Source organism: Chanodichthys erythropterus, chromosome 22, assembly GCF_024489055.1.
Source record: "Chanodichthys erythropterus isolate Z2021 chromosome 22, ASM2448905v1, whole genome shotgun sequence".
In the NCBI taxonomy this organism is placed as follows: domain Eukaryota; kingdom Metazoa; phylum Chordata; class Actinopteri; order Cypriniformes; family Xenocyprididae; genus Chanodichthys; species Chanodichthys erythropterus.
The window spans coordinates 18,901,357-18,912,281 of record NC_090242.1 but is presented as its reverse complement, the minus strand read 5'-3'; the positions used below and the strand labels follow the sequence as shown (position 1 = coordinate 18,912,281).

The 10,925-nt window shown below is 36.3% G+C and overlaps 1 protein-coding gene across 1 annotated transcript in view; it reads right to left on the bottom strand.

The window, feature by feature from the left end:
* The window catches only part of atp2a2b (ATPase sarcoplasmic/endoplasmic reticulum Ca2+ transporting 2b), a 42,436-nt gene that overhangs the window by 7,893 nt on the left and 23,618 nt on the right, over positions 1–10,925 (bottom strand). The window contains exons 7-17 of the mRNA XM_067375036.1: positions 10,702–10,787; positions 9,048–9,512; positions 5,059–5,147; positions 4,872–4,974; positions 4,213–4,344; positions 3,929–4,048; positions 3,582–3,800; positions 2,539–2,874; positions 1,619–1,839; positions 144–346; positions 1–37 (exon numbers count right to left, since the gene is read on the bottom strand). The exon at positions 1–37 is cut by the window's left edge and continues 49 nt beyond it. Of these exons, the coding sequence (XP_067231137.1) occupies positions 1–37; positions 144–346; positions 1,619–1,839; positions 2,539–2,874; positions 3,582–3,800; positions 3,929–4,048; positions 4,213–4,344; positions 4,872–4,974; positions 5,059–5,147; positions 9,048–9,512; positions 10,702–10,787 (2,011 nt within the window). The remainder of the gene's footprint in view (positions 38–143; positions 347–1,618; positions 1,840–2,538; positions 2,875–3,581; positions 3,801–3,928; positions 4,049–4,212; positions 4,345–4,871; positions 4,975–5,058; positions 5,148–9,047; positions 9,513–10,701; positions 10,788–10,925) is intronic.

Sequence of the window (10,925 nt, the reverse complement as noted above, 5' to 3'; positions counted from 1 at the left end):
CATGCAGCAGCACCTACAGTAGCAGCACCTACATAACCTTTAGGGGGACATGGAGAACATAACATGTCAAATCTTTCTTTACCCACAAAATTAAAAACTAAAAAACTAAATATTAATTAAAAAACAGCCAGTGGTGTACTCACAGCCAATGATCAGGTATCTAAAGAAGAGCCAGCCAGAGATAAGGGGCTCCCTAGCATTGCGAGGGGGCTTGCTCATGATGTCCAGGTCGGGTGGATTGAAGCCCAGAGCGGTCGCAGGCAGACCGTCGGTCACCAGATTCACCCACAGCAGTTGAACTGGAATCAGAGCTTCGGGGAAGCCCAGAGCTGCCGTTAAGAAAATACTGCCAGAGAGAATACACATTGTGAGTTAAGCGATTAGATAACAACTGGAAGAATGTCAAAAAGACCTTGGCAGTGATCTGAGTTTGCTCAAGGCATACATTTCACAGTGTTGTCATTTATATAGTATTGCTTTAAGGATGGAGAATAAATTGTGCCAAAATGAGATTTAAAAGAAATTGACTTGCTTCATTTGGCAAACAGGATCAATAATAAACCTTGATAAAACAATTTCATAAAGGATAAAATACAAATACAATGTAATATAATACAATATATAATTTAATAACCATTCTTGTATGTGATACCCATCGATTGAAAAAAAAAAAAAAAAAGTTTCACTTGGAAAAGATTAATACTAAAAAGTTTGATTAATAGTATTAAATCAAATTCGTTTACATCAAGAATGTTAACTAAAATGATAACTATAACGACAACTATTAGCGTTCTGTTTTTTTTTTTTTTTTATAAGCACATGCTACAGTTTTGTCGCCTGCCACTTAAAAGCATGATGGATTCTGATTGGCTGTCAATGTTTATCATCACTCATCAGCTGGGAAAAAAAACAAACAAACAAAAAAAAAAAACGCTGTTGTAAATATTGTTCAAACGTTTCGTTATTGGTATAGTTGTGTGGACTCTGCTATAATTATTTCATGCTTCGAATGATTTTTACAATTACGTCTTTATAATTACAGTTATCATCCTTTGTGTAAATGGGTATTAGTTCTGCAAGGGTGCATTAAATTGATCAAAAGTGACATTTTGTTTGTAAAAATGTGAAAGTCTTTACTATTTCAAATAAATGCTTTTCTATTAAACATTCTATTCTTAAACATTTTTTTTCTATTCAAAATGAATGTCTTCAGCACCAATACAGCACACAGCTGAAGGATCATGTGACACTGAAGACTGGAGTAATGGCTGCTGAAAATTCAGCTGTACCATTACAGGATTAAATTACATTTTAAAATGTATTAAAATAGAAAACAATCATTTTAAATGAACTAATTAATTAATTTACTGTTTGTACTGTATTTTGATCAAATAAATGCAGCTTTGGTGAACATAAAAGACTTTCAGAACATAAAACATTTTCAAAAATCTTACCAACCCCAAAATATTTAATGGTAGTCTCAATACATAAGATTACACATGTAAAATAGATAGCAAGGGCCATTTTATGTTTACTTGAAATGGTTTAATGTGGACATGCCAGTGAACAGAATAAAGAATAAATTCCTAAAATGTTAACAAAAGGTTAAGATCCTTACCAGACCACCTCGCCGACGTTTGAGGAAATGAGGTAGCGGATGAATTGTTTCATGTTATTGTAAATGGCTCGACCCTCTTCCACAGCGGCCACTATGGTAGCAAAGTTATCATCAGCAAGGACCATCTCTGAAGCGGTCTTAGCCACCGCTGTGCCTGACCCCATAGCAATGCCAATTTCAGCCTTTTTCAGAGCAGGTGCATCATTAACACCATCTCCAGTCTGCGGGAATAAGCACAAGATGGCAATTCAGTGGAGGGAGAAAGGTTTTAACAATATAAACCATCTAGAAGAAATCCTTCCTCCATCTTTATAGTCATTTAATACAGAATTGGTTTTTTTGTTTGTTTTTTTGTTTTTTTTGTTTTTTTTACAAATGTTTAAAGGTTTGGGGTTTATGGTTTTTTTTTCTTTTAAAAGAAATACTTTTATACAGCAAGGATGCATTCAATTGACCAAAGTGACAGTAAAGTCATTTACAATTTTAAAAAGGTTTAAATTTCAAATAAATGCTGTTGTTTTGAGCTTTCTATTAATCAATAAATCCTGAAAAAAAATGTATCATAGTTTCCACAAAAATATTAAGCAGCAACTGTTTCCAACATTGATAATAAGACATGTTTTCTGAGCAGCAAATCAGCCTATTAGAATGATTTCTTAAGAATCATGTGACACTAATGATGCTGAAAATTCAGCTTTACTATCACAGGAATAAATTACATTTTAAAATATATTCAGACAGAAAACATTATTATTTTACAAAGTTAATCTATTTTTGACCAAATAAATGCAGCCTCGTAGTGAGCAGAAGAGACTTCTTTCAAATTCTTTTTTACAAATCTTACTAACCCGAACTTTTGATTGAAAGTATATATAAAATCTTTCAGTAAGTATTTGTTATGATTTCACAATCTAATTTACCATGGCAGTGATCTCATCGTAGGACTGCAGGAACTCCACAATCTTGGATTTGTGAGATGGCTCGACACGGGCAAAACAACGGGCACTGATCACTGCCTCACGCTGGGCGGCAGCAGACAGGTCATCGAACTCTCTGCCAGTGTAGGCCATAAGAGAGACATCGTCATCCTCACCAAAGATGCCGATGCGCCTGCAGATGGCGACAGCTGTGCCCTTGTTGTCACCGGTGATCATGATGACTCTAATGCCCGCTTGACGACACAGTTTGATGGAAGCTGCCACCTCAGCTCTGGGTGGGTCCAGCATGCCCACGCATCCCACAAAGGTCAGGTCCGTCTAATGAACAAACAGCAATTATAATACATGACTATTAAAATGAAAATGATGTAGTTAATTCACATATTTTAAAAATAATAAAAAGTGTGTGTATATATGTTAGTGTTGTCAAAAGTACTGCCATTGATACCAAGTCGGTACTGAAATTTAAAAAATGTGACGCTTTGATCGCAGTTGAGCGGATTCTTAAACATCTCCAATTGGCCATTGTGTTCATGCACTCATCAAATACGTCTGTGATTGGCTACAATGATTAACGCTTCAAAAACATGTTGTAAATAGACATCAATGACACTCTTTACTGAGCGCTTACACAGATACACATGGGAGAGTTTGAAAGCAGACGTCTATCACCGGACTGGTCTGCTGCCCGCTTTCAAATGCGCCTGCTTTCAAATTCAAACACTTCCGTCAAGCGCTCCTGTGTGTTGATCATTGTAGCCAATCACAGACATACCTGATGAGCGCGTGAACATAATGGCCAATCAGAGGTGTTTACGAATCCGCTCAACACTCAAAGCATCATATTTTTAAAATTTCACTACCGACTTTGTATCGAATTTGGTACTTTTGACAACGCTAGTATATATTAGTGTTGACAAAAGTAAAAAATATAAAATAAAATAAAAAAACAATATATTTATATATATATACATATACACACATACATTAATGTGCATGTCATAACACAAAAATGATCATCTCACCTCATACTCAATGAACCGGTTTGAGTCCTCCAGTACAAGGCTCTCTTTGCTCAATGGGTTGTCTCGGGTGGCCAGAGCCAGACAGCGCAGTGTGTCACGTCCTGTGCCGTACTCACGGATCACAGACAGGATCTTCTCTTTAATACCTGCTGTCATGGGAACTTTATTCCCACCCACACGGATGTGCGTGCATCTGTCAATCACTCCCTCTGGAGCACCCTGCACCCAGAAAAAATGAGTTTAAGGAAGCTGCAGGTACACTGTTGTACTACAACACATTTCAAAAGTGAAGTAGTTCTGTTTGAAACACTGGAGTGCTTAAATCTCCCTTAAAAACATGATGTTACCTTAACAAACATCTTGCCAATGGATGAGCGAGCTTTGTTGGGAGTACAGTACACTGACATGGACTTTCTGTCACGGGAGAACTCCAGAGTGAATTCCTTCTTCATCAGCTGCTTGATGACCTGAGACAAAGAATGAAAGAATCCAATAAATAACTCAGAGATGAAAGCTGTCATTACATCAAACACAGAAAACCAATTTGGAAATTAATGTGGGCTTCCACAACCACATGACCTACTAGGGTTGCAACCAACTCATAATCTGCGGTTGGAAATGTATGACATACCGAGTTGCACGCGTTCGCCCTCTCAACCTTGGAAAGGCCCTTCAGTTCTGTGTCGAACACGTTCATTTTCTCCACCAGACATGTTAGAGCGGTCTCTGTGGCTTCTCCCACCTTCTCGTACACACCTTTGGCCTGAAATAGACAGAAATTCTTTAGAACTACTGTTTGATAATTAAGCGCAAGCACTATGGATCCATTACTAGAAATATTCTGGTTGATACTGACAAACTGACACTTGTTTTCATGTTATATAATACAATAAATGGCCAAAGTTGTATAATATTTTGGGTTAATTAAAAAAAAAAAAAAAAAAAAAAAATCATTTAATGGTTCAAGTAATGTACTTCATGAAAAACAAACATTGTGAGATTTGCAAAAAATGACTTTTTACAGCTTTTTTAATTTAATAAATTAATAAGTGACCATTAATTAGCAGAAAAGTCATCTAATATCAGCTAATATAGATTATATATATACATTTATTATGAATTAGATGGGTACTAAAAACATGGGAATAAATTTATTAACATGATATTTTCAGGCAAATTCATTCAATAAGTGACATCTATATGCGAGAAGATATAGTTCCCAGCATTAGTAGCTGCTTTTAATGGATGAACAGAGGATGCTGCATTTACCAGAACATGTTAATCACTAACCTCGTTGTAATCTAGAGATGAGTCGTTGCACAGAGCACAGATGCTGGCCATTTCAACCAGACCATCATATTGTGAGCATCGCACTGGTTTACCCTCATGAAACCTGGAGCGAGTAAAAAGAGGATGATCAACAGAGGTGTCATGTGCACTTTGAAATATCAGTGTGCACATGGGCAGGAAAACTCACACTTGTCCATCAGGGGCATACGTGGAGCCAGTAATGGTGAACTCTTTCAGAGAGCAACTGTTTCCATTTGCCTGATCCACAATGAACATCTACAATAACAAAAAAAAAAAAAAAAAAAAAAAAAAAAAAGAGAGAATTAAAAAAAAAAATCTCTACCAGCAGGTGGCAACAACAACCCACTACAGATGATCTCTGATGTCTGAAAACACCTCATGAAAAGATCCCAACTCCACCTGACCTGAATATACCAGCACTACAGTTGTAAACACTTTACATGACACTCACTTAAGAGTGAAACTGAGTTCAGAAGAGCTTTAAAACCCTGGCCAAAACATAAGCAACTTGACATTAAGGATATTTTTAAGCACAAAAGACAATCAGATTCCTGAATATATCAAGGAAGAGAAGAGAATAAAAGAGCTGAGAGCGAGTGGGATGGTAAAGTGGAACAGCGTTGCTGCTGTAGTGCTAAAACCCAATAGACAACAGTTGAGAAACAGAGACAGAAGAGTGTGTGGGAGAAAGAGACAGGCACTAATCTCTAAGGCACCTAGTACTCTGGAGAAAGACATAATTAGCAGAAAAACTTAAACATGAAACACAGCTGATATTAGCCATTTAAAAAAAGGTGATGGAAAAACAAAACCAAAAATGTAGGGCAAGCGTTGGGCAATTTGTTTTATAAACACTTGTTATACTTCGTGAAACCATCTTCACATCTTGATAGTAATTAATAATAGAAATGGTCTAAATATTAAAACATCTACATATATCTTCTGTGAAAGTCTCAGGACTAAAAAAATGTTCGTCCGATCTAGAGCTGCAACTAACGATTATTTTTTCAGTCGACTAATCTAACGATTATTTTTTCGATTAGTCTACTAATCTAACGATTATTTTTATTGCTTTTTTATTAATTTTGTGTTCTTTTTTTGATTAGTTAATGAATCCTTTGGATAACTTTACAAAAAATCATAAGTACAACTTCTAATATAATATTTCAACTTTTATACAATTTTTTTTTCGACTGACTTCTCATGTGATTTATGAGCTTCTACAACTTTTGACCTCCTAACTGAACTCCTTTCCACAAACTGATCGTAGAAATAAAAATGTTAACACTTTACAATAAGGTCTCATTAACATTAATGTATTAACCAACATCAACTAACAATGAGCAATATATTTGCTACAGTATTTATTAATCTTTATGTTAGTTAATAAAAATAGTCATTCATTGTTAGTTCATGATAGTTCACAGTGCATAAACTAATGTTAACAAATGAAACCTTATTGTTTGTGCTTAATAAGATTAAGAGAAAACTGTTATTCATTTTTATGGTAACACTTTACAATAAGTACAACCATAAATCGCACTCTCTCAATATTCAAAGTGCAAATAAGACCAATTTTTTCTTTGATACAGAGCTAAGAGATTGTTACAACTACACTGCCCAGCCTAAGATAGCTTTCATATTGAGAGATATCTGAATTCATCAGAAATCGCGTTTGAATGCGCGCTCGCGTTTACTTTCACTTTCAGCAATCGCGCATAACGTACTCTGTGAATATGGAGCGGCGGCGACTGTTATCCAACTGAATTAAATGTTTTTTATTTAAATACAAAGCAAAACGACAGTGGAGGTGTAATGTAAAGGTAGCGGTGGCATATTCTTTCCTAATCATCCTAACACTCGGTCATGGCAATACTACTTTTCGCCTCGACGATAAATCTCGTCACATTTTAATCTCACGTCACACCCCTAGTGCTCGTGCATCGCAGTTGTGCTGCCACGGTATGCCATCTCGGTTTTGCAAAAGGAACAAAGGACCATTTTATTTGGCCCCTGTTTAAAGTATTCCCATACTTTTGATAATCGTGGTCTAGGTTTTTGTGATAGAATAGAACTTTCTCTATTCCCAGGAGCAGAAGCCGCCATTACGCGAGATGCATGTACACAATGTGACGCGTCGACGCATTTCACGCACGTCGACTTATTTTCGTAGTCGACGCAATCGATGACGTCGACGCGTCGTTGCAGCACTAGTCCAATCATTGCATTCGGTCCGAAGGAGGTCTGTAAGTTGTTTACGTTCATTATTATTGTAATATTAGTAATATTACGCTCATTATTTTTGTAATTGTTGTGTGCTTTGAGAATCCTGAAGCTTTGCAGAATCTGCTGTGCGTTCATGTGTTTTGAAAGAGGTGTTACACAAACATTTGTAGAATGCTCTATTCACTAGTTAAGGATTTCCAACAATCATTTTGATTTAGAATGAGTCACCAATGAATCATTCAGAACATTTTGAACCCAGAACCAGTTTGAATGATTCACTGAAAAAAGAACAATTCTAACAAGTCACAAATGTCTGCGTCTTTCAACCAAATTTTGATCTACTAGAGCAATAACTAGTATTTTTTTTACTCGTTTTGACACCCTCCAGGTAAAAATCATAAATATGATTAATGGTATATAAATGCAATATTTTGTTTTTTTATTATAGGCATTGGTTGATTACTTCTAATTTAGTAAATTATGTAAAATAAAGCATCCATATAAAAAATCCAAATCGGTCCACCACTAAATATGATCTGTTAAAGGTGCAATGTGCAAAACTATGTTTTCAGTTGTGTATAGAGACCTTACATAATGAACTGTTATGTTTTTATTACCTTAGAATGAGCATTTCTATCTACATTCACCGCGGGTCCTCTTATAGGTTAAGTAGCCATTTTGCGCCGGCATGTTTCTACAGTAGCCCTAAACGGACAAACTGCTCTACAGAGCGTGTTTGTTTGACTCGCTACTCTCTGTGGTCTTAGACGACTACATCTTTGTCCCGCGTTGGCCACGTAGCTTCTCTATATTGCAATTCACAACCTCACTGCTAGATGTCACTAAAATTTACACACTGCACCTTTAAACGTAATGCACCTCAATAAGGCACAAGATTAGAATTTGTGTCTGTAGTGGAAACGGTGTAGTACGAGTTAACGGTTTAATACAAGTTTAATACATAGGGTTGGGTTAAAAAGATTACATTCCTTCTGTTGAAGCGCTGCTAATTTTAGAAGCACCCTTCCCATACAGTATTATTTTAGACAGTCGAGGCAAATGGTACATTTAGGGTAAAATTATTTTGGTTTAGCCACATCCTGAGCATTCACAGAATAAATCAAGCATAAACTTACTTAAAACCATTTCTATTAAAAAGAAAAGCAGGCCTGATTCTAAATTTAACCCTTATACTCGCAAAAAACTGATTGAAATCAGCAGCGCTACACATTTAGCTTGCATGCTTGTACCGTACAGCCCCCAGCAAAGGCGCTGCTGTGGATCATAGGCAGATCTCACACACACACATACACACACAAGGTCAGTTATGCAACACTACTGCAAGTAACTGACTACCGCATACTGATCAGATCTCGCAGTCAAGGTGGAGAAGAACAGAGAGAGAAGAACAGATGACGAGGATCACAAAAGATGAGGAGTATACAGGGACACGACGAGGGGGAGAAATAGACAAATAAACCATGTCATCCTTTGAAAGGAATCCTGTCAAACAGGAAAACAACATAAAAGGAAATACAGAGGCAAACTGGGGTGGTCTAACACAATGTCATGAGAAACTAAGATAAAACAAAATACAATTATTTATCATGGCAATATCAAAGCTACAGATTAACAGCTTTCCCACCACTTTCATTTAAAGCCAAGTCATGTACTAGTGCTAAATCAATACCATCATGAATGTGTCATCTTTATTCATGAGCCAATTGTCTATCTATGCAGTAATATCTTGGCTGAACCCCAGCCGGCACATTTCTAAACAATCACAGACTCACTATTGCCAAGGAATTAAATTATGGGTTAAACAGAATTCGTAATAGCCAGGGTTGTAAGTTATTTCCTTTTTGATTAGCTCTGAAGCTGCTGACTAAAGCTCACTTCAGTTGTGTATAATATTCCCAGCATTCTCACCCTGCAAACGGACATCTGGTTGGTGGTAAGTGTGCCGGTCTTATCCGAGCAGATGACGGAGGTGCAGCCCAGGGTCTCCACTGAGGGCAGAGAGCGTACAATGGCGTTCTTCTTGGCCATGCGACGGGTACCCAGAGCCAGGCAGGTGGTGATGACGGCGGGCAGGCCTTCGGGGATGGCGGCCACAGCCAGCGCAACCGCGATTTTGAAGTAGTATACGGCCCCGCGGATCCATGAGCCACCGTGAACGGGATCGTTGAAGTGTCCAATGTTGATGATCCACACGGCGATGCAGATGAGCGAGATGACCTTGGACAGCTGTTGGCCGAACTCGTCCAGTTTTTGCTGCAGTGGCGTGCGCTCCTGCTCTGTGGATGCCATCTCATCACGGATTTTGCCAATCTCTGTGTTCACACCAGTGGCGATTACTACACCCACCGCTTTGCCTGCGGCAATGTTGGTACCCTGTAAACACAAAGTCAAAGGTGAGTTTAAAATCCCCTTAAATTTTACTAGTTATATCTAAAAGTTTTCTGGAAACAAAACTGGTTCTAAATCATGCAAATAAGGATGCATGATAATAATATCAGCACCATATTGGACAATGTTCAAGCTTTTTTTAAATTGATCTGAATCAACTAATATTGGATATTTCACTATGCATGCTCATTTACTCTATTTTTACATTATGATGAACTTTGCCATGATCTAATGCTCACTTAAAGTTAATCTTAAATATATTAATAATTTAATAACACTGCTAAATGTAATTTATCACAATTAAACCGTTTTAGATAAATTTATAAAAATAATTCAAATTTACTGTATTATAATGATGCATTGTCTAAATGAACTTGCATTTAAATGCATTTGATTTAGTTTTAGTTTTTTATTTATTTAGACAAAACAATACATTTTAATATTGGACGTTATCAGGCATAACATGAAAATAATTAATGTCTCATTGGTTTTAACCATAATTTTAAAATCCCTAATACAAATACCTCACATCTGTGCAAAACTAATAATATTAAAATTCCTTCAAAAAAACATTTTGGTGGTTGTTTGCCTAAATATATGCTAAATGTTATGACAGATATGATGGTAATATACAACTATATATTACAACTTATACTACCGTTCAAATGTTAGGGTTCAGTAAGTTCTTAAAAAAAAAAAATTAAAAAAAAAGAAAGAAAAAAGAAGAAATTAATACCCAGTTAATAAATACTTAATTTTCAGCAGATGCATGATTTTTTTTTATATTCATTAAAGTATATTAATTTTTCTGGGGAAAAAAAAATGCATAATAGCTTCCACAAATTAAGCTGTTGCCAACATTAATAACAACTGCTTAGTCAAGAAACAAGTTTCTGGAGCATATTAAAAATCAGCATATTAGATTGATTTCTGAAGTATCAAGTGACACTGAAGACTGATTTATTTTAAAACATTAAAATACAAAATAGTTATTTTAAATTGTAATCAAATTTCAGAATATTTAGTTTTTATTGTATTTTTGATCAAATAAATACAGCCTAGTTTAGAACAAAAAAGAAGGTCTAACCCAAAATATGAGCATGAGCAATAAGGCATGCGTTAATAGGCACCACAATTAATATGCTATACAGAAGTCATCAGAGGCCTGACTTACAGAGAAGAGCATGTTCTTCTTATCCTGGTTCACAGCACGAGGGTCAGGGACAGGATCTGTATGCTTGATTACTGACACAGATTCTCCTGCAAAGAGAAGATACAGATGACAGGTTGGTGAAATCAAAGTTCTGGTGCTAATTGACTGCCCTCTAAGACTAATACATGAGGATCAGGTTTGCGGTTCGACAGGCAGGTGTCCCAATTTAAGTCCTTGATGTGCAT